General features: G+C 46.5%; 1 protein-coding gene across 5 annotated transcripts in view; it reads right to left on the bottom strand.

Annotated features, from left to right (window-relative positions):
• Positions 1 to 1954: 1954 nt before the first annotated feature.
• The window catches only part of FAM168A (family with sequence similarity 168 member A), a 439787-nt gene continuing 417732 nt past the window's right edge, over positions 1955 to 24009 (bottom strand). For 4 of the 5 annotated variants that reach the window (XM_074979688.1, XM_074979517.1, XM_074979812.1 and 1 more), the window contains 3 exons: positions 20893 to 21067; positions 15620 to 15750; positions 1955 to 13143 (listed from right to left, as the gene is read on the bottom strand). In XM_074979688.1, coding sequence (XP_074835789.1) covers positions 15638 to 15750; positions 20893 to 21067 — 288 coding nt within the window. In that variant the 3' untranslated portion in view covers positions 1955 to 13143; positions 15620 to 15637. The remainder of the gene's footprint in view (positions 13144 to 15619; positions 15751 to 20892; positions 21068 to 24009) is intronic. The other variant, XR_012642790.1, reaches the window with a different exon arrangement.

The raw sequence follows: 24009 nt of genomic DNA, 5'->3' as shown, positions 1-24009 counted from the left end.
TCAAGGAAGTGGATCTCCTGTGTAGATTGGTCCAGGCTGAGCTTGATGTTGGGGTGGAAGTTGTTGAAGTCCCGGTGGAATTCCTCCAGAGTCTCCTTCCCATGGGTCCAGATGATGAAGATGTCATCAATGTAGCGTAAACAGAGCCGGGGTGTTAGTGGACGAGAGTTGAGGAAGCGTTGTTCTAGGTCAGCCATGAAAATATTGGCATATTGAGGGGCCATGCGGGTACCCATAGCTGTGCCGCTGATTTGAAGGTATATATTGTCACCGAATCTGAAATAGTTGTGTGTGAGTATAAAGTTGCAGAGCTCAGCCGCCAGATGTGCTGTAGCATCATCAGGGATACTGTTCCAGACAGCATTTATTCCATCTTTGTGTGGGATGTTGGTATACAGAGCCTCTACATCCATGGTTGCTAGGATAGTGTTTTCTGGTAAGTCACCAACGTATTGCAGTCTTCTCAGGAAGTCAGTGGTGTCGCGGAGGTAGCTGGGGGTGTTGGTGACATAGGGTCTGAGGAGAGAGTCCACATAACTAGACAGTCCTTCAGTGAGAGTGCCAATACCGGAGATGATGGGGCGTCCAGGATTTCCAGGCTTGTGGATTTTGGGTAGTAAGTAGAATAACCCTGGACGGGGCTCTAGAGGTGTGTTGGTGTAGATCTGTTCTTGTGCTTGTGTAGGGAGTGTCCTGAGCAGACGGTGTAGTTTTTTAGTGTATTCCTCGGTGGGGTCTGAGGAAAGTAGCCTGTAAAATCTGGTATTGCAGAGTTGTCTGGAAGCCTCCTTCTGGTAGTCAGACCTGTCCATGATGACAGTAGCTCCTCCTTTATCTGCCTCTTTGATTATAATGTCAGGACCTAACCAGATCAGCCACACCATTGTGGGCTCATTCAGCTGCACATCTACCAATGTAATTTATGCCATCATGTGCCAGCAATGCCCCTCTGCCATATACATCGGACAAACTGGACAGTCCCTACGTAAAAGAATAAATGCACACAAATCAGACATCAGAAATGGCAATATACAAAAACCCATAGGAGAGCACTTCAATCGCCCAGGACACACAGTAGCAGATTTAAAAGTAGCTATCCTGCAGCAAAGAAATTTCAAGAACAGACTCCAAAGAGAAATTGCTGAGCTACAATTCATCTGCAAATTCAATACCCTCAGCTCAGGATTAAACAAAGACTGTGAATGGCTGGCTAAATACAAAAGCAGCTTCCCCTCTCTTGGAGTTCACACCTCCAGATCTACTGATGACAATACAACTCAGCCTGCCTGCCTGAGCTAACCTCGTTATCCCCAGCCTTGCTCTGGCCTATTTATACCTGGCCTTGCAGATTTCCAGGACCAGCATCTGAAGAAGTGAGTTAACTCACGAAAGCTCATGCTCTAAACTTTTCTGTTAGTCTATAAGGTGCCACAGGACCCTTCGTTGCTCTACAGATCCAGACTAACACGGCTACCCCTCTGATACTTCATAATACTGTGGAAACCCAGGTTTTAAAGTAGATACACTGAATCACATATTGCTGCTACACTATATAAGGCTGCTATAAGCGGTGGGGTGGTCGATCCCGGGCTATCCACCCCTCCGCTGTATCAAACCCCACGCACACCCACGGGACCTGGAATAGGTCGGCACATCGTCAGGCTCTGGCTGTGGTATTTTCCCAAGCTTATGCCATGTGACTTTTCTGTCTCTTCATTAAAAGTTTCTTTTCTACACTCTGTGCTTGCAAGTGGGGAAGAAGCATTGCATCCCTGAGGCGCCCAGGAGTGTGTGAACTTCCCAGGCTACTGGGTGGCCGCTCAAGCCGGTTCTATGTGAGATGGATGAAAAGGAACCCTTAGATGTTGAACCCAGACCTGGCTGCTGCTGACTCCTTCCAGCAGAAGAGTTACACTCACAAACCAGAAACAAACACTCAGCAATATTTTTTTGGAAACATTTTAATAGTTATCGAATGTTCTACATCTTACAGTAAATATCATACAGTTACAAACTCTTGGCTTAAATCTGTCAGGGAGATCACTAATTGATCTTCAGAACAAAACAGAACAGAAAAAATAACCCAAAACAGATTTACACTTCATATTCACAAGCTGAGGCTGTGGGGCTTTCCAATTCTTAAGCTCAAGACTGTGTTTTTACACAGCATTGAGTCCTTTGATTTAAACTTGGAAGACATGTTTACTTTTTTTTTCAACTTTTCTTTCTTTTTTTTTCTGTTTTTTTTCTTTTTTTTGCTTGAGTTCCAATAAAATTTAAAAACTAGGTAATCCAAGCTGTACTGTAGATCAAAATTAATTAAAAAAATCATAAAAAACCCAGAAACAAACAAAAAATAATAAACACTTGAGAGCAATATTTCTCCGTTATGTGCTACGAAATCTAAGCAATTTGGGGTATTGGAATGGATTCTATTGGCAGTCCAGTTTAGGTCACAAAGATGCAGAATTCTGTCCTGCTGTAAGTGAACATGATACAAATGGGGAATGGGGCGGGGGAGAGGGGAGGAAGAGAGACAAAGCAGGTAATAGCCAGAGACAATCTGAGTCACCCAAGGTTAAGGCTGGCCAGCATCGGTAATAGACAATACATCATTTATATTCCTCGCCATGCTTGGTGACAGCAGTTATCTTTGTCAACCAATCTGCCAAAGATCCAGATTCAACCAAGTGTTGAGCACTCTCAGTCCCCAATAACCCAAGTTTGGCAAAACTCTTAAGTCAACCCCTACTTCAACAAAGCACTTTAGCACATGCCTCAATCCAATGATGGTGAAAGAGATTTAAGCATGTGCTTGAAGTTCAGCACAGGCTGACGCGTGTTGCTGAACCAGGATGGTTTGTAGCAGGGCCGAGGCATGGGAGGCACTCACCACCGCACAGGATTGGAGCCCAGGGGACTTGTACGCACACATGGTTTCTTAGTCATAGGAAAAGTCATGGTCGGGGGCAGGAGTGGGTGGTCTGCATGGGGGGTGATGGAATTCTATAATCTCTCTAAACACAAAGAGGAAGAATATTGTGGGTTGACATGTTACATAATGATTTAAAAAAACTTGGTAATTTGCCATTATCAACATGGAAAAGCTGTAATTATACTGTAGAGTCTGATGCTTCCACTCTTCAGAGACCAAGAACTAATCCTCATATCAGACTATTACCTGATTATCAATGAACTTAAGTGATCCCACATTAATGTCAATCAGAAGATGCCTCTTCAAACGCCACCCACCCGCACAAACAATCTCTGTTGAAGTAGGTGAGACAATATTTTAAAAATCAGATTCAATAGCACATGGCACAGAAAATGGTCAGCCTGGGAGTCTGACCCTGCATGTCCTTCAGATGAGTATTTTTATCCAGAGGTGAGTCTGAAGGAGAAAAATAGAATGGCTCATACAAGCCATGTGTCTAAGTGCTTAAGAGTTTGCAGGATCTGAGCCCCAAGAAAGCTCAGGTAGAAGGGACACAATCCCAAATCATTCTAGGAACGTTAATGTGGCCCTTAGATGTTAAGTCAAAGTGGTCCCATCTAATGGTCTCTCTCCAAATGATATACAATTATCTTGCGGAGAAATAAAAGAGTCAGTAAGGGCAAATTACATAAATTTAAAAGACAGATCCAGATGGTAAATTTTTTTAAAACGCTTATGACTGAGCATGTGAACTGAAAAGATTTTAAAGAAAAGAAAATTGGAATTGCATAAAGCCTGATGGTTCTTATTGCTATTTTAAACGGATTGATTTCTTTAAAAAACCCACAAAAATAAAATGCGTTTTCAGCTTGGTTTTCCTTTCTAAAAAAGCAAGCCCGGATTTCATCTTCTCTTGGGTTTCTCTGATTAACCATGTCTATCCATATCTCTAGCACTACGACATTAGAATCCAAAATCCCGAGAAGATTTTTCTTAAATCAGTACTAGGAAAATGCAGAGGCCAAGAAGGCAGTTGTCTACAGGGAAATGTTTAACCTGTTGCCTTCAGCTTACAGTGTAAAATGGACCCCATCCACCTTCTGGCTTGGGCCCTCATCTTTCAAGCAGCTGTGCAGATGCAGACCTGTGTGCTTGTAGGGAGCCCCAGAGAAGACAAAAGGGTTTGTTGCATGGGGCTGTTGGCAGGACTGTGGTTTGTTTTATGTATTTCAGGGGATTTCTTTTTCAAAGCAAGAGACACATAGGCCGTGTCTACACTAGCCCCAAACTTCGAAATGGCCACGCAAATGGCCATTTCGAAGTTTACTAATGAAGCGCTGAAATGCACATTCAGCGCTTCATTAGCATGCGGGCGGCCGCGGCACTTCGAAATTGACGCACCTCGCCGCCGTGCGGCTCATCCCAACGGGGCTCCTTTTCGAAAGGACCCCACCTACTTCGAAGTCCCCTTATTCCCATCAGCTCATGGCCATTTGCGTGGCCATTTCGAAGTTTGGGGCTAGTGTAGACGTAGCCGTAGACTCACAGAACTGGAAGGAACCTCAAGAGGTCAAGTCCAGTCCCCTGCCCTCATGGCAGGACCAAGCACCATCTAGACCACCCCTGGAAGATGTCTGTCTAACCTGCTCTTAAATATCTCCAGTGTTGGAGATTCCACAACTTCCCTGGGCAATTTATTCCGAAATACACATCATTTGTTCTCTGACCCTTCGGCTGCTATTACCTCTGAAATCAACCAACACCTTTAACAGACACAACCTGGCTTCCTGTTCAGCAGGGCAGCCACAAAGGAGAGGATGGGGAGGGTGGGAAGTGGGGGACAATATAGGCCCTGAGAATGGACCTTTGAATTGGGATGATTGTGTTTTTGCCTAGCACTCCAGGAAATGTTGCATACTCCCATTTGAGATGAAAGCCCACAGACTTGTGTTCTGAAATGCTCCCTGTAGCGCAAAGAAGCATCCAACTTCAGCTCACCCATAAAGTTCCTCTAGTTAAGAATAATAAACATCAATCATTAAAACAAAAACTTAAATAACACGTATGGTAAAAAGCACTTAAATTACATATCTGAACGGCCAAAAGATTTACTAGGTTATTATTGTTCATAAAATACAGGAGCAAATACTTGCACACACAGTTGAGTTGCCTGGAATCACTTTCTGCAAGCGCTCCAAGGTTCTTGGACATTGATTTGGGCCAGCACAACTATTAATATGCATTTTTTCAAGTCTTGCATTACAGTACATGTCTTAAAGCAAAGATATATAAGGGACTGACTAATGCTTATAACTGTAACTTTGATAGCTATTTTCATGATCATCTCTCCATCACTGGGATTTTAGTCACCACAGAATTTACACGGTTTCCGTTGTAGGTGAGATAAACAGTCACAACAGAGATAACATCACCACAAAATGTGACTGTGTTTTGATTTCTTCTGCATCAGTCCAACACTAACAAACACTTTTCCCAGTTAGAGATGCAATTCCATAGCCCTTTGGCCCCCTTGTCTCACTCCTCAAACACTTTCAATCAAAATGAAATCCATATAAATGAGTTCCACAAAAGATTCCCTGTGTTAACTATTGGCTCTCGATTACTGCCATTAACTCATGTGGGCCAGATTTTCAGAGCCTTAGGGTGCGTCTTCACTACCCAGAAGATCAACCCGGTCAGGGCTGATCTTCTGGGAGTTTGATTTTATGCACCTGGTAGAGATGCACAAAATTCAACTACGAGGGATTGGCAGTCAACTCCTGTACTCCTCAATATTGCAAGGAGTAAGGGAGGTCAACGGGAGAGTTTCTCCTGTCACCTTCCCTCTGTGAGGATGGCCAGGTAAGCTGGTTGTAGAAAAGTTGATTCTAGCTATGCAATTGTTGTAGCTAGAATTGCGTATCTACAATCGCCTTTAATGGCTAGTGTAAACCTGGCCTTACTCATGCCAAGGAGAGCCTTTCTTATCAATGAGTACCACTGATTTCAGAGGGAGTATGCAAACAATAACACAGTTCTCATTGTGGGTAAAGGTATCTTGGCTTCTATGTTCTGGCCCATATCAGAATCACACCCACCAAGTCTATCCTGCAGTCTTTCATCAGGCACTGCCTTCAGTAAGAGCTTCTCCTAAGCTAGGACTCAGTGGCTCCTGATGCCTCCCTGTTCCCTGCAAAGGTGGCTATATAATGACTAAATCTGAAACTTTAAGTCACCATAGAAGCTGGGAGCTTTCAGGCAAACTGAAAGTGTCATTCATAAAAACATGGGATCAGCACCCAGATTCCAGATCATTGCCACAGCTGTGAAAGAGCAGCGTGCTGGAAGGGACCACCAGACCCCTGTGTGGCAGGCAAGGATTTTCTTCTCTGCCACCAGTGCTTCATGCAATTATCTCATTAAATCACTGCCAAAGTCCTAACCTCTGCATTGGCTGCAGGATTACACCATGTGAAAACTCAGTTCAATCACTTCATCTGGCTCCCTTCCCTTTCCACTGAGAATACACCTTCACTGTTGTGTGTCACGGGATGGACTCTTGCTTTTTCTACCATCAGCTGATCTTAATGCGGTCCCTTTTCCCAGCAATCAAACACAAATACAAAAGGAAGAGACCAACTCCAGAAGATCTGACTTCTTGCAGGAAGGAGGTTCCCTGACTTCTGATATAATTAGCTTTGGGACGTTACTTGGCTTTATTACCTCCCAGATGATGGAATATTTCTAAGATAACAGTTTACAGATGGGATCTGATATTGCAACAACCAGAAGTGTTATCATCCAAGCACAGACCAGGCTTATTGGAATTTTACTCCACAGCCAAGATCCTTTGACTTACTCAATAGATAAAAAAAGCTTCCAGGCACTGACAGCAAAGCCCTACAGGTACTATTCAGTTTGCGTGGCAGCTACTAGACTGAATGTTCCTCTGGGCTGAGATGTCTTGACCAATAATAGGATTTAGGGTAGCCACATCAATCAAAGAGAATGGGTCTATGGCCTCTGGGATTTTTGGCTTCCTGCAAATGGATTCCTATGTAGGAAGGGTCCTTCCAACTCTGCAAGGGGAGGCCCTCATTTCAGCATTGAATGGAAACGTGCCAGGTCAGTTTGTGGTCTCAAAGTCATAGCTTTAACTCCAGGGTAATTTCGCAGCAGTTAACGGAGTAACTGTAAATTTACTTTGCGGGTGAAGTGGGATTCACGTCCATTGGATCTAATGTTGCAACGGACCATAACATTATTGAAACAAAAGCAGGGGTCCCAGGGATTTCTGTTAGTTGGAATTTAGCCCTGTTCTCTTATTTGAAAGTGTCCTTGAATGAGGCTGCCAGGTGCCCACCCACAGGCCACATCTACGTTACAACCCTGAGTGGGTCAATCTTCCAGGGTTGGATTTTGCGTGTCTGGTGGAAATGTGTAAAATCAGTATATCAGACATCAGCAGTCAACCCTTGTATTCCTTGCTATCACCATAAGTAAGGGAGGTTGATGGGATAAACTCTCCCATGGACTTTCCTTAACAGAGACAGCCAAGTCAGTTGACTGTAGATAAGTCAATTCCATTGCCATAGCTAGAACTGTGTATCTGCAATTGACTTACCTGCCTAGTATAGACCAAGCCTTATACTAAGGGAGTTCCTTTATCTCTCAGTCTGAGCAGCAGCATCTCTCCCTAGACCACTCCCCACTGGTGTGCCTCCTCCTTCTTTCGGAGCCCTCTCTAAGGATGAACAGGTGGCTCAGTTCTCGGCTAGGGAACTAAGTGCATATCCACAGTATTTAAAAACCTGCAAAGCATTGGTGGTGTGTGCAGAATCTCTTGTTGACCAGTTAGCTAGAAGAAAGTGACTTTGGAATTTGGCTGCTGGTTCACAGTCCGAAATACCCCAGCAATCCTCTGCAGAGTTCCTGGCATTCTCCTGATTCTGGAGGTCTGACACCAAGAAAACCCATCGTGTGATGGTTCTGTTTTGAAATTTCCTTATTCTACTGGGACTAACACACACCTAGCTCTTCTCTCTAACTACGCCTGGAACAACTGTCTGTCTGGCATGTTAGGCAATAGCTAATCTGGACTTCACTCCTTCTAGATAGTCTCCATTATTCTGCACTGTAAGGTTAATTTCATGACATACTGTAACTTTCTAGAGCACCCCCAACCACAGCTTATAAAGCCAATGACAAATCTCTGCTGTATTTCTTCAAATAATCTTGCTCCCAGCTTCCAATAAGCACCAGTCAAAAGCAGGGACTTTCTTCAATCAGCAGCTAAGTGACGCTTACACAAAACTCTGATGCCCAGAAGTGTTTTCTCTGCCTGCGGCGGCAGTGATGTATTTCACAACCCCTGCATATACATCTGGGAGAGGAGAAGAGAGGAGAGGAGAGGAGAACTCTCTCCTCCTTTGCTCATGGTAGGAAAAGGTACTAAAGACCAGTGTGGCAGCAGGGCTTTTCTGGAGAAGCCTGTCAACCTGAGAATTGGAAATGGGCACAAGCCACAAAGTTTAGATCCAAATTTCAAACACCCTTGTGGGGTATGTGGCTCAGCATTCCCTGTAAGCTGACCATTTGGGTGGCCACCCAGGAGAGATTCAGGTGCTGCCCAGATGACTAGCAGTAGGCAGCCTGTGTTTTTATTGGTGGTGCACGTGTGTACATGCCTTGGTGCGCATAACAAAATTTATTCCGCCCATGGATGCAAAAAAATTAAGAGGGCGCACTGGTGTGGAACCAGAGTTTTAACTGGAAAACATTGTTGGAGACAGAAATCCTTTCGCAAAATTTGATCTTGGGTTGGGATTCTGAACCTTATTAATTATCTGGGAGTGCATACGTCTGCGTCCCTCTTGCTAAGCAAATTACTGTTTCAGGGCAAAAAGGGGAAGATGGTTGTTATGAGCCATGGCACACTTCAGCAGGTATGACAGTCCAGAGTCCTGCAATGCTCTAGTCAGAACAGACAGATAAAAGTCCTTGGCTACATCTATGCGAGAAGCATGTCACCAGAAGTCACCGTGGGATGAGATTTCCTGGGAAAACGTCTGTTGACAGACCGCATCTACACATAAAAACAAATCAACAGAGCAATCCGCTCTGTCGAGAGATAACAGCCAGACTGCTCAGCCCTCTTTCGGCAGAACCGCTGACCAGAAGCTCTGCAAACAGGGCTGACCCACGGAACTGGAAGCCCTGTCTATTGACAAAAGGGCCCCGGAGCATCTACATGGCTGTTTAGTCAACAAAACATTGTTGAGAGAGGTGTTATACCTGAACGCCGAGAAGTATAATGCTGCTGGCGGATGTGCCAGGTTTTGTCAACAAACTGTTAATAAAACACATTTTGTGTGTAGACACTCCGCGGAATTTCCCAACAAAAGCCCAGTTTGCTAGGAAAAGCCTTTCCGGTAGACACGGCCAGTAGGAACAAGTCTGTAATGCGTACCGGCATGTGACTGTTTAGGCTTAAGGATCTTCTCCATGGGAAAACCTTAAATAAACTTTGGCAGCATCTACACAAAGTTGTGGCTCATCAAAGGTTTTCCCTCACTGGCTGTAGGGATCTAACATCCTCGCAGTCCAGTTGTGTGAAAGGACATATCTACCCCCGCATAACATGGCCAGAGGTATTGGACCGGCTATTGATCCCAGTGAAGAAACAAAACTTAACAGATCTCATTAACAGCAACACACAACAGTGTCTCTCTCCCTCTCTCTCACTGACAAAAGTATTTCTTCTTTATCTTTATAGCCTTCATCAGTATTCATGGAAAACAGGTCAGTCTGAGGGCTAAATTGCTTTCAAACCACCATCCCTGCAATGCAGAGCTTTCGTTTGGGGAAGTCCTTTGAATCTGGGGAGTTCTTTGTTAGTTTAGAGTGATTCCTCTATGCTTCAATTAGGCACGTGGGAGCTTCCAAATGCAAATGTAGTGTTGTTTCTCTTTTTAATATAACACTTCATATTTTCTTTCCAGATATGAGAAGGGGATCACAACATTTTAGGGATCCTCTCTTCACTGCTTCAAGAATGAATAGAGTTTTACATACAAAGAGAACAAGAGCTACACAAGGAGGTTTGTTTTGAGACTTACTAGTTTACACAGCCCGAAGTATACTAAAGAAGTTCTTTAGATTGTGTAAATTCTAGTACCATCAAGTTCACTAGCATCGTTTAAAGTTCTGTGGTGCATGTTCAGTGCAGCATGGTGAAACACGACTGACAGATGAACTGTGATATGTAGTCATTTTTAATATGAAGCCTTACACTATAGTGAGGGTGATCCCCTTGATATTTACCTGGATTTAATTTCAGTGAGTTACAAACAGTGAGAGTGAAGTACAGTAATTACATCAGATAAAACACGCATTTCCCTTGAAGTACTAACCCTAAGACAGGACTCTGCAAAGCTACATAGGTTAACACTGTATATTTCCTTTTAATTTTTTTATTTTTCCTTTTTCTTTTTTACAAAATCAAAGTGCAACACAAAGTACCACGCGGTATAAATTCTTATGAAATTTTACTCCCCCCCATTGGTTTAAAAATCAAAAATACAAGTGATTAAAATGATGGCGTTCTGGCTTTGCCAGTTTGCTTGTTTTGGGGGCACAGAAGAAGAATCAGAGCTTGGCGCCTTTAAAAAGTGTTCTTTCAAAAATATAAGCCCCCGGTAGAGAGTTGCTGACACACCGTTTGAGCTGGTAAAAGATCAGGATAAAAATGAACCACCAAACCAGCAACAGGGAAAGCAGCCCAGTTAAAACCAGGCTCCTTGCAGGGTGCTTAAGTCTAGTAGTTGCCACTGACTTGAATGAGAGTAACAGATACTCAGCTGGAAAGTACATCAGCATAGGTTCAACTTTAAACACATGAGCAGTTCTGTCCATTTCAATGGAATGACTCAGGTGCTTAAAGGCTGTACAGGACTGGAATCCAAACTGCTGCTGACAGCCTAGAGAATTGATTTAAAAAACAGGAGATTCTTGGCTCCAGCATCTAGGAGAACAGAACCTTTAGATGGTGGAACCTGCCCCCCCGACTCCCGAAAAAAAAAGTGGCTTTTTGGTTCCCCTTCACCGATTTTTTTCTTAGCTAAAGTTAAAGATCCAGTGTATGCGTGATCCAAGTCCAGAAGTTAGCACAGACAAATTTGACTATGATTGGCCAACACCATTAACGTGGGCTGGGAATGGAATCCAGGCCTGCTGGCTGCACCAGAAATTGTTCCTCACCTGTTTATTTGATTATTTTTTTAGGGAAAAAAAAAGGACTTTAGAGGGGCTCACCATCCTTGTACGGAGCCCCGGAGAAATGAGAGTTTGAGATGCGCCTTTGGGGGAATGGGTTCTTTTGCACAGCTTGAGAAGAAAACACATTTTTTTCTACCAAACCAGAACAAAACCAACCCCTTGCCAGCCTTTCCCATGTCCTTTGTGCTGGGTTTGGGGTAAGAACTATAAAAGAAATCAGAGGTGCCATCACCATCATTTTTAAATACTTGTATTCTTGCCTCCTACCCTCTGCCCTTCTGCAAAACTTTATTGCTCAACTCCAACACCACACAAAAAGCTGACAACATGGAACCTACAGCTGGCTGCCTTCCCACATGCTCCCATTTGGTAATTCCATGGTTAGAAAACCAGCGACTTGCTTACATCCCGTTGGCTGTGCAAGCCCTTTCTTTGCCTTTAGCTTCTAAACCAAACTAAATGACTGGTGGCCTCATTTTCCCAGCTCCTCCAGTTAAGTGCCTTAGTAAGTTGCTAGTAAGGCAACAAATTTATTGCTATTGCTTCATGTTAGTCACCATATTTCCTGTTCTTGTCTGTTCAAAGCAGTGTGACTTCGAGCACCCTGTATCATCCCATCCACTGGAGAATGCCTTACAATGCTATCTCCACAAGGTACGAAACTGGGTTCAGATACATCTCTTCCTGTGACTACTACGGAGCTAAATTGTATCCAAAGATACAAGATCAGCACTTCAATTTACTGCTGTGATCTGCCCAGTGGTACAGTCCTTACGTTCAATGATCAATCAAAGTGACTGGAGACACCAGTACGTGCTTCAGAACCCAAGTTACACCATGATACAAACCGCACCCAAGTGAGTTTCAACTACAAAGAGATCTTGATATACCTCACGCTGGTGTCTCTGTACCTAGAGTGGATGGATGGAAGGCAAAACAGACCTAATCCTCCCTTGCTTGACCTTAAATTACTCTTCTCCACCAGCTTATCCACTGCTCTTCCCAAATCGCTGGCCCCTGTGGAGGCTACTACCACTAAGAACTGGAAATCCCTTTGTTTCCTTTTACAACCACCCAGCCTACATCTGCGCTAGCAAGTGAAAGGAACCTCCCTGTTTATTACACAGTGAAATTAATACAGACCGGCACAGGGGGTGACTTGTTTGCCTAATAAGATCCAATTCCTATCGCAACGCCTATCTCCCACCCATCTCTCTGTTCTCATGGAATGGAGTATATGCTTCCAGTTGCAAAAAGCAGACTAATGCCTGGTGGTGAACAGTCTTTCTATTTCCTAAGACAAGTTTGTGATGCTGCTAATAAGGTTTCTATTTCCTTATTCCTACAGAAGAAGGCATGAGCTCAGTATTTAAAGGCAGAGAATGAATGATATAGCCTACCACAACAACTATCTGGAAGACACCAATTTTCTTGCAATGTGTTATGGAAAAATTAAATAATTTATATGATTAAACAAATAAAGAAGCCAAATTGGAAGAAATTTGCCTACCAATGCTGTGCTTTTCACATAGTACCCTGAACATCAATTGATCTTACTTGTCCAATAAAACCCACACTCTCGTGAACAACAAAATTAACCAACCAGCCGGTGTCTTTGCACTACTGAACTGGGCACCATAGAAAAGTGAATGTGCTGAGCTTTAAAATGGGAGGACCAAAGAGAGAACTTGGCTACTGCTCAGGGCCAGTATGTCGTGTTACACAATTTGGGTGGGGCTGGGGGGAGAAGAGGAAAGAAAACAGAGGCAGAAGATTAGAAAAAGCAGCTTTTACAAAAAACACTAAAGAATGCATAAAGTGACCCTTGCACTTTTTTGTTTTGTTCTTGCAAACAGACTTGGTGCTGTAGGACAGTTGCTCCAGCACCGATGTAAGACTTGAGTAGTTGCATACAATGTTTGACTCCAGATCTGTAAAAGAACAAGCAAACATAAGGAAAAAGTTAGAAGCACTGATGCAGCAAGAGACAGGGCTGGCTTCTCTCCCTCAGATCACGGGCTGTATGTGTAAGAGGTTCCTCTGCTGCAGTCTATAAATGCTTTTTTCCCCCTTTGAATGAGTTTTCTATGGGATATAACTAGAGAGGGCTTTGGCCTTCTAGTAGTGTCTCTGCACCTTCCAATCGATTTTAAACACTCACACGGATTAGGAATACTCCAGTGAGATCCTCTTAGTAAATTGTCCTGGGTAACAATAATTCACAGAAAAGATTAGTCAGGCATAATGTCTTCGGTGAGGAGAGATCTGCTGGAGACAGCTGCCCTCCGGATGAATTGGAGATGCAACGCATTCGCCTCGCTTGTGGGGCACGCAGGGAAATCACAGCTCTTTGCCCACTGCTGAGATAGCTGCTGTGTGCTAATCAAGTCCCCCACGGCTGTCTGGCAACGCAAAGGGGAAAGGCGTCAATAGCCAGCTGGGATTTCCAGGATGCTAAGTGTAACGGGAACCCAGTCCTGACGGCAGCCCAGGCACTGCCAGCATCTACTATATTTGAGAGACTTTGTCTGTCTGTCTGTTCAAGAACTCCTCCTAAGCAGTAAGAGTGAGGACCACCAAATTCGGAACTTGGCTTCCTCTTATTACTTGAAGCAAAGGCAGGGTTTGGTCATGCCAGGAAAAGGAAACATGCCTGGAAGGGGACTGCATCTCAGAAAACCACGCAGGAAAGAAAGAGAATCACCAGGCAGGTGATGGGGGCTGGCTGGGGATGCGACCCCTGCCCTGTCTGTGACTGGCCATGCCCCAGCCTCCTACTCCCAGGTGCCCTGTACGGAAAGCAGGAAGGCTGCCGCTCCCCTCCCTATCCCAGTTCATACCAGGATGTTTGTGGCTGTTTCCCTTCATCAGGGAGCCAGAGGAAAGTGTGCAGTTTGCTGAATACCTCAGGCTGGCTGGGGACTGCAGGGGACAGACGAACCTGGACCTGCCCCAGCTGGGGGACACACACCTCTCTCCTGGCTGTGCCCCCTGGAGCTGCAGCAGCCGTGGAGGGGCACCTCTCCCCAGGCCCCAAGCTACTGTGGGGAGACAGTGCTGGGGTAGTTCTCTCTCCGTAGGGTAGCCTGCGTACTGAACCCCTCATCTCCAGCCCCACCCCAGAGCTATGATTTAACTGAAGCATGCCTGTTTTCATTCTGTCTTCCAAAAATCAAAACTTAATCGAGTTGAGGACATGAGCAACACCAGATAAAGTGATACACAAATAGAAAGCAGCAGCTAGCAAGAGATGCTGTCCCAGTAAGAAGCAGGACAGCAAACCAACATTTAACAGCAGCAAAGGCTGGGGCAGGACATTCCCCATCCAGCCAAAACCTGAAAAGCCCAGAGGCCAGAAGTGAAAGGGAAAGACTTGTGCCTCTGTTTCCACCCGCACATTGCTGACAACTAGGGTGGCCAAATTGCCCTATGGCAGATACAGGACTCTGGCCTCCAGGGATGGGAGCTGCTGTTCCATGTCAGGGTTCCTCAGTGATGGGGGTGGAGCCCCACAGTGAAGACAGAGATGGGGGCTCTGCAGCCTCCTGGTGAGGGGGGATGGAGAATGGGAGCTTCACAGCAGGGAGGCACCAGGGAATGAGGCAGCCATCCCGTGGCAGAGCTCACGGGCAGTGGGAGCTGCTTCCGTGAGGTATCGGGGAACGGGGCAGCCTCACAGTGGAGGAGCTCCCTGGCAGCCGGGGCTGCTGCCTCATGATACCGGGTGCCAGGGAACAGGAGCCCTGCAAAATGCTCAAATGGACAATTTGCCCATTTCCTTAAAAATGTCAGGACGCCTGTGAGACAGCTTAAATAATGGAGTGTGCGGGGAACAACAGGACAGATGATCGCCCTACTGATAACACGCCCCTCAGGCTCAGCCAGGCTTTCACTGCTGTCTCCAACAGACATCCCTGCAGAAGCTACACCCAACTCCCTTAAACTTGCACTCTCCAGCAAAACCTCATCCAAGGCCCTCCATCTGGGTGTTTTGCAGGGCTCCTGGTCCCCGGCTTTTCTAGCAGCTCTAGCAATGGAGCAGCATGTCTGACTGTGGCACGCTGTGCTTCTCTACTTCCGGGTCACTGTTACAGCTTTACATCAGAGCACAGGCCCGACAAGGGTGGGTTAGGTATTGCTGGAGCACCTCCATTTCCATCACGCGGCACTAGATGGCTTTCTGTGGCTAGCATCAGCAGGTTTTTCTGTGCATACAAAGGCAGACAGAAAGGAGAAAACCTGCCGTTCTGCAGAAAGGGGAAAGAAAACGCTATGCTGACGGCTGCAACGGGAACAGACATGCCCTGCTACAGAGGACTGATTTTGCAGCTCACCTTTAAGGCCAATCTGCCTACAAATGAAGATTTAAGAAACCCTCATGCACATCCAACACGGGTCAGTACTTACATGGACTGGCCGGCGCGTTTACCAATGCGGAGGTACATAGCTGTAGGTAGGGGCTCCTTGAGCCCTGTATGTTGGCACAGAAACTGGATGTGCTCCAATTGCAGTGTGTTGTGGAGTAGTCAACAGGGTCCCTGCAACAAGGAGAGAGAGAGAGAGACAGAGATGGGAGACAGCATTTAGAGAGAGGGTCCAGACTTCCTGCTCTGATTGCAGTGGGCTGCAGAGGCTCCATGCATCTGTAGCTCAGCCCAGAGCGCCTCCTCATTTTGAACTCCAGTAGACGTAGCTTTGGTCTGGCACTAAAAATAGAGGTCAACCGTAGCAGCATAGTTGGCAACTGAGTGAGCTGCTTAAGGACTTATCTGTGGACTGGGCCAGGTTGTACTCAGACAGCTTGTCCAAGCCATCATCCAGGCCCCCTTGGTTAGCCTGATCTTCCCAGCACTTCAGCTCAGCCAAAGCCAGTGCAGGTACATCCATCCAAGATAGACGTGACACCTCCAAGACACACTGCCCATGATCTCTGCCACTGTCTTCTTGGCGGTCATCCGATAGTGAACAGGACATCTTCACGTCACCCTCCTATCTGTGAGTACATTGATGGATGATTAGCTGTGGAACTCGTGTCTGAGCCAATGCTTTGAGATGCTGTCTTGTTAATATAGCATCCTTCAGACACAAAGGGCCAGAAATTAACACAGGTGTCTTCAGCTCAGAGACAGAGGGGTTCAACTGCTCACTGTGTGACCACTACCTGACCTGGCAGGAAAATCAAGGCACCCTACTGACCCTTTGCTAGGTCTTGATCCAACCAGTAGGTGAAACAGCTGCCCAGGGGAAGAAATGATGAGAGGAGCATGGGGGAGTCTTGAGAACCCGCAGCTCCCATTGACATCTTGTGGATTTGTCAGTGCTCGACCTTTCTGAGTATCAGAACCTCAGCGGGAGGGAGGGAGAGCGAGCGGTCACTGGCCCAGCATTATAGATTAACACAACCAAGTCTGCACAGCAGTCTGCTGGCTGAGTTCTGTGAGAAGGAATCTGAAGCTGAACAGACATGCCCCTTCAGCTCAGCTATCACAGTGTCTACGAAGCCCTGGGACACCCACAGGTGCAGGAAGTTGGGATGCAGGGGTATTTCAGCAGCCCCATGGTTCGTACCTGGCTTCCCTATGCCCAGGGGCTGGCCCCACTGCAGACTCACCGTTGGCTCAGCCAGCCCCAGGTCCTGGCCTCCAGGCGACCCTTCCAGGGTCCTGCCCACTTTGCCATCCTGAGGTCTCTGCCATGCTCATGGGTTCTTTAGCCTGCCCCCCCTGGGGTCCAGCCCATCAGCTATGGAGGCTCTGCTGCCACTTGAGGTCCTGCCATTACCCTTGGACTCCGCAGCTGCCTCTAGATGTGACTTAGGCTGCTTCTACACTCGCCCCCGCCTGTTGGAGGTGGCACAGTAATGAGGCAATTTGAAGCAGGCTAATGAGGTGCCAACGTGCATATTCAGCACCTCATTAGCATAATGGAAGCCATGCAAATTTCAAAGCGCAGACTTCGAATTGCAGGTTGACAGTGAAGATGGGGGCAGCTTTGAAATAAGTGCCCCACTTCGATGTTCCCTTACTCCGATCTAGTTCTGTGGGGCAAAGGGAATGTCAAAGTGGGGCGCTGATTTCCAAGCTGCCCCCATCTTTACTGTCAATCTGCAATTCCAAGTCTGCGCTTTGAAATTCGCGTGGCTGCCATTATGTTAATGAGGCACTGAATATGCACGTTAGTGCCTCATTAGCCTGTTTCAAATTGCCTCATTACCATGGCCCCTCTGACGGGCAGGGGAGAGTGTAGAAGCAGCCTAAGTTGCCAGTTCTCACAGGCCAGATGCACCAGATGCCATTTGCAGCAAAGACGTCCACCTGTCCGGTCTGGGAGACTTGGTGACCCAAGCTGTGACTCCAACCTTGGTCATGACTAGGTGTATGAGGGGGGCACAGCAAATCAAAACCTCTTCAAAACTTCCAATTCATTTAGGCTTATCATATTTGTATTCCGTTAGCTTCCTTTTTTCAGGTCTTCCCCATTCCCAGAGGCATATTAAAAGGATCAGTCAGTGGCCCACTGAAACCGTCTGCAGCCAGGAAATGATGGGACGAAGCTGAGTTTATCAGGGGACGTTAACTCAGGATAAGGTTTATCAGACTGTGAGTTACCTCCCACACAAAGATGAGGAAGGTCAGTTGTTTGAGCTATTTAGACCAGTCACAACCACTGTGTAGGGGACTAACACGGCTACCTCTCTGCTACTGTGTAGGGGAGTGAAGCTACGTCAGAACGCCATGGAGATGGACTGGATGTTCCATTAGGTCTTTTTCACCTCTAATTTCTAGGAAGTCCACTAGTCCCTTGTTGCTAATACACCAATCGTTCCGGAGGCTTTCTAATAACACCGTCTCACAGCCTCTGGGCTATGGAGCTGTGGGATGCAGGCTATAACTCAAGACTGTTCTGTTCTATATATCATCTTGATGTTCAGAGTGACTATTGAAAAAAGCTGTGTCCTCAGAACTTGTTCATGGTACAGTCATTAGAACCTGGACACTTACCATCTGGAGCAATTACATTTCCTTCCCAGCGCATGTGTAGGTTGTACAGTAAACCCTCGATTTTACGGACCCCGATTTAGCAGACTTCGGGAACAGTGCATGTTCGTCAGCCCCCAGCCCCCTTATTCCCGAAGTCTGACTTAATCAGGTCCTATAAAATCTTAAATCCCTCATCCCCTCTAAAAGTACGCTGGGCGACTTACCCAGAGCTGCCAGAGCCAGCCCCAGAGCCAAAGCCAGAGCCAGAGCCAGAGCCAGAGCCAGAGCCAGAGCCAGAGCCAGAGCCGCTGCTCCCATGGCTGGAGGGGCCACTGCTTCAAGCTGCCACAGCTGGAGGAGCCACGGTTGCTGGAGCCTGCACTGCAGCCAGGACGGCTACCGGAGCCAGAGCTGCCACGCACTCATCCACCAGAGGTGAGGCAGCACTCGCGTGTGTGCCCCATCCCTGGTGGGAGGAGGACATGGTGGCTCTGGTAGTGGCTCCTCCAGGCTGTGACAGGTGCTCCAGCCTCAGGGGAACCTCCATTGCAGCAGGGCTCTAGGGGTGCCGCAGCTCCAGTCACAGCTCCGGTGGCTGCAGCAGAGTCTTCAGCCATGGCAGAGTCTTCAAGCACGTGTCCAGCAGCCCCAGCTGCGGCGGAGGGTTCCAGCTGCGGGGGTGGGCTCTGGCGGCTCCTCCAGCAGCTGCAGCGGAGGTTCCACCCGCGGGGGTGACTGGCTGGCATTTTTTAGGGGGGAGGGGAGGACTGGGGCTGGGGGAGGCTGGCAGGGGTATTGGGAAGTAATGGACTTTTTGGTTTAACCGACACCCCTCCCTCTCATTAATGTGTTATATTGAGGGTTCACTGTACCGCACTTGCCACTGTCCGTTCTCTGCTGTACACAAACTGGGACATCACCATTTGTGACAGAGATTCCCATAACAAACAGGTATTTCTGAGTCATAGGTTACTGAAGAAGCAAAGAGGACAAGGAATACACTGCTGTAAATTTATAGCCATGACAGTCTTTAACACCATTGCTGGAGAAGTCAAGGAGCGACACTGACAACTGGGTTTTTTATATCAGCTAAGGACAGAAATATACACTGCAGTGCACATAAAGAGATTCTTTGTCCTTTACTTTAGGTGATATCTATTCATCTGCTTTCATCAGGATTTAAATGGGAGCACAAATTACTTAGGATCTGGGAATTACATACATGCCATTGTCATTTCTGTTGTCCTGATATTTAACAATAACATCTTCAACACTTTAAGTACCTTATTAAAGGAGCCAGAGGTTACGAACGCATTAGTGTTGTGAATAACGCAGTATTTCCCTATTGTATTTTGCCACAGAACCCTTTTAAACTTGAAATAATTTTGTGGAACCTCATTCCCAGGCTCTACCCCCCATGGCCCCAAAACCTGCCCCTCATGTCCAGGCTTTAGGCTTTAACCCCATCCTGCAAACTTGCCCCCCTCCATCCTCAGGCTTAATCACTATTAGCCCCAACCCCACCCCCATCCCCAGGATCAACCCCTCTCTGCCCCAAACCCCCCCATCTCCAGGAGTAACCTGACTCAGCTTCAAACTGGCCCCCCTGGGCCTAACCCATCTGTGGTGCTGGCAGGGGAGCATACACAGGGCGCCCATGTGCGCCTAGTGGAAGGAAGGCTGGCATGGAGGTGTTCTGCTGGTGGGGGTGAGCTGAGCCACGCCCACCAAAGGGGTGTGGCCACTTGGACAGAGGGGTGAGTAAGGGGTTCTCTGCAGCTCCTGCCCTGCCACTGCTGAGATAATGGAACTAAATTCAGTTGGTTTAACAGCTGGATCCCTCCCGCCACCCTGCCGGCCGTTAAACCAATTAAATTTAGTACTCCTGTTTCATGAGGGGCGGGGCAGGGCAGGGACCAACAGGGGATTCAGCTATTGTAAAGGAATTTCCTTGCGGAGCTCTTATTTTCACTTCCTGGAACCCTGGAGTTTTGCGGAACACCATGTGGGAAACACTGGAATAAGGAATTAAGCTGCTTATTACGTTGCTCTGGAACAGATGGACGAGAAAAGGAATAATACCCCTGAAGTCTGAAGAATATGTCCCTATGGGGTAAGCCAACTGGAGGGTCTATTTTGTTATCTTTGAAAGTGTGACTGTTTAACGATGACTAGGAGCTAATGGATTGAATCATCACTTAAAAAGGAATTGAGGTTGGCAGATAAAACTCGATTTAGTTTCCCTTTTAGTGCAGGAAAAACTCTTTCTGTATGCGGCATGCACTTTTGCACAATTAGCTATGGAAATTGGGGATAACAGAATGCAGTTTTAACTGGGTGCTTTCTTAATTTAATCCCTGAAATAAGTTTGAGGGTTGTTGGCCACATTTCAGAAGCAATCATGTAGAAACTAGTTTTGAAATTACTTTGTTGCTATATTACATCTACCATTAAGGACTGAGTCTGTTTAGTTTATTGAAGCTAATTCTTATTGTGTGCAATAGAAGCAAAGGCTGCAGAGACAGGCACTGAATTTAAAATGGGCCAGTATTTATGTGCTGGCATCTTTTCAAGGTTATTTTTCAGGACAAAATCATCTATGAAAGTCCCATAGTTACATCACAACAACAGAGATGTTTTATTGGTGCAGATATTCTGAGGGATCCCCCTACTGGTCATATTAAGGAGTTAAATTCTCACCTGCCGACATTGCCATGGTGGTCCCAGCAACCATTCCCATGGCCACACCATTAGTCCTAGGTGCAGCAACAGGGGCTGGATAGATAGCAGAGGGAATGCTGTTTGGCTGAACCACGGTGGTGTGGTGGATGACGTGAGGCTGTGCCGCATACACAGGCTGTGTATAATAAGCTCCCTGTCGGAAAGAATAAATATGAAAAGCTTTTCCGTTTGACTGAAAGCACAAGTCTTGGCGGAAAGACAATCTCTGAGTCCACGACTTTACTCACAGATGGCCACAGATTCTGTATGCACTAGGCATCACAGCCTGATAACACCAGCTCTGAATTACAACACCACAACCATTTAAGTTTAAAACATTATTAATTATTATGTACCTGTGATGCTGGCAGAGCAAGTGCCAGCTTATGCTGAGGTCTGCATGTCTTACCTGAAGACTGACAATACACAGTGGAACCATTCATGTGTTAATACTGTTAAACTAGGTATTTGGACTACAGTTTGAATCTCTCTAGTCTGGCAGGCTTGGGACCTGAGTGGCACTGAACAAGAGAATTTGCTGAACCACAGGAAGTGAATCTTGTCTAGCACATTATTAACACTTACACTGCTTACTGGGCTCCCAGAAGACTTTGGGGTAAATTACAGCTAAATAACAGCATAGAACACTGACAGCCAGGACTGGTGGCTGTATGGGACCATATGAAACTTGGCCTCACCCACGATAAGTGGATATCCGGCAACCTAAAACCATGCCACACCACGGATGCTGCTGGACCAGAAGGTGCCAGATTAGAGAGTTTCAACCTATATAAGACTGCGTTTGCTGATTAGATTTATGAGCATGCTTATGAGCTGCTGTATACACTGATCTGACTTGTCACATTTCTGTTCCTTATTGCAAGGTAATCTCTGAGCGTTTGTACTGCAGGCCCCCATGCAGTATAAATCGCCAGACAGAAAAGAGACATTAATTAGTTAAAGTGCTGGTCTCTAACAGAAGATGTTACACTTTGCCCAGCAGGGAGCGTCCATTGACACCAGATGGACTATTGAGGAACATGTAAAGGACAAAGACATATGTTGTTTTGTCCCCTCCTTGTGAAGATGAGTCATGCAAGTGAATCGCACCCATCAGCTGAGCTTGCAGCTTAGAGCTGCGGTGTCCAATACGTTCCCCATTCACCACATGCAGCAAATGGAGCAGCAGATTGTGGCGAATGCGGCTCAGGAGAGCCGCTCACGTGGGGTGCCCCTCCGGCTGCTCCTGCACAAGCGCCCCACCACATGGGGGGACAAGCATGTGGCGGCAGTGGCTCTTCCAGCTGGGGCAGTTGAGAGGGGTGTGGCAGCTTGGGCAGCTCAGGTGATGCAACGGCTCAGGGGAGTCCGGGGGTGGCTTGTGCTGAGCGGTGGCTCCGGTTGGCTCGTGCCCCTTGGCTCCAATGAGTAAAATGGGGTGGGGCGGCCTGGCTGGGTGGGAGGGGAGGCTGTGCCTGGCTTGGACAGGGTGGTGCCTGGAAGGAGGAGAGGCTGTGGTGATCCAGTATATTACTTTTAGACACCACTGGCTTAGAGTATTAGTGAGAAAAGGGATAAAAGTACCTAAAAAGAAGGAACTGGACCTCCAAGCTGCTTGGACTCTGGGCATAAGTGTATCCAGGTACAAGGTGTCTCGGCATAAGCAAGAGATTCCCAACTGTTCAGTCTCGAATATCTATTAACTTTTGAAATTTAAGATTGTAACTAATTTGTGTGCATAAGTTTAGCTGTTTTAACCTTGTAAATAACTCTTCTGTTTCCGCTTCCTATTTAACAGCTCTTCATATAATTTATTACAGGACTGGCTACAAGGATGATCTTTTGGGTGAGACCTAAGGAGCACTTGACTAGGAGTGAGTGACTGGTCCATTGGGAGTGGGAATAATTGAATATTGTGAAGCTACAGACTAACACGGCTACCCCTCTCTGACTGCCGAATATTGCTGCAATTCTTGATGTGAGGGCCATCTATCCCAAAGGCAGGCTAATACAGGGTGTGAGACAGATGGTAGTATGCAACAGGACCATCTATGACCCACTGTAAGGCTGTTGTAGCTCCTCAAGAGTTTACCCTTGATAACTAGTTGGTGAAATCTGAGGGCAGGTCTACACTATTGGACAAAGTTGAACTAAGTTACGCAACTCCAGCTACCTGTCAACTTCCCTGAGGCCTCATGACTCTATGGAATACCACAGTTAATGGGAGTGTGAGCAGCAGTGGATCTATCACCTCCCTACTAAACTGGCTAAATCGATCCCGGGGAGACTGATCTCTGGTGCCTCAGTCTACCCGTAAGTGTAGACAAGCTCTCAGTAGAGAATTCTCCATCACTTTGGGGCTTGTGCCCTTGTCCTTTAACAGTGCACCCTGAGGCTGGTACTCATGCTTTTGAGTCACAGAAGAGACCATGACTCATCATCAACATACCTGATGTTATCACTTGGAGAAGATATGGAACCCACCCCAGCAGGATCACAACCTAATGCACAGTACAACACAACACCGAACCTGTGGCTGACAAAGATAGAGGCCTCCTCCCCAAATGGACTGGACTTAAACTCTTGTACTCCAAGTGGAGCAGATATTATTTGTGAACTCCATATGGGATGAAGACTCTTGAATGCAGCTGTTGCTTTCCCTATCCTGATACTGATCTCCTTGTCTGTTTTTCCATCTCTGCCCATTATACTCCCCAAGCAGGAGCAGCTCCATTATTGTGAAATTAATTCCTTGGCAGATTCTCATTGTAACACTTTGTGCATGAAGCACTGGCAAGTAGCAATTGGAGGACACTGCTCCCATTTCATACATGTGCAACTTCTTACTATTTAAGCCTCCAGTCTCATAACATTTTGCACACAATTTTGACCAACAAGTTGCTTTACTAGGACTTCAGTCCTTCTGATCTCCAAACTATGTCTGCACTGAGTGTTCAATTTACACCCTTATATAGCACCTTTAAACCTGAAGGCTTTATAGGTGTCTGAGCCTCCAAACCTCTGATAGTCAGATCTCTCAGTGCCTTCTCTGAGAGTGTAACTTGCCATAGGTGTAAATCTTGGCCTGGGGATTAC

The sequence above is a fragment of the Carettochelys insculpta genome, chromosome 1 (genome assembly GCF_033958435.1).
Source record: "Carettochelys insculpta isolate YL-2023 chromosome 1, ASM3395843v1, whole genome shotgun sequence".
NCBI lineage: Eukaryota > Metazoa > Chordata > Testudines > Carettochelyidae > Carettochelys > Carettochelys insculpta.
The sequence above is the reverse complement of the archived record's forward strand: the minus strand, read 5'-3'. Positions and strand labels throughout refer to the sequence as shown.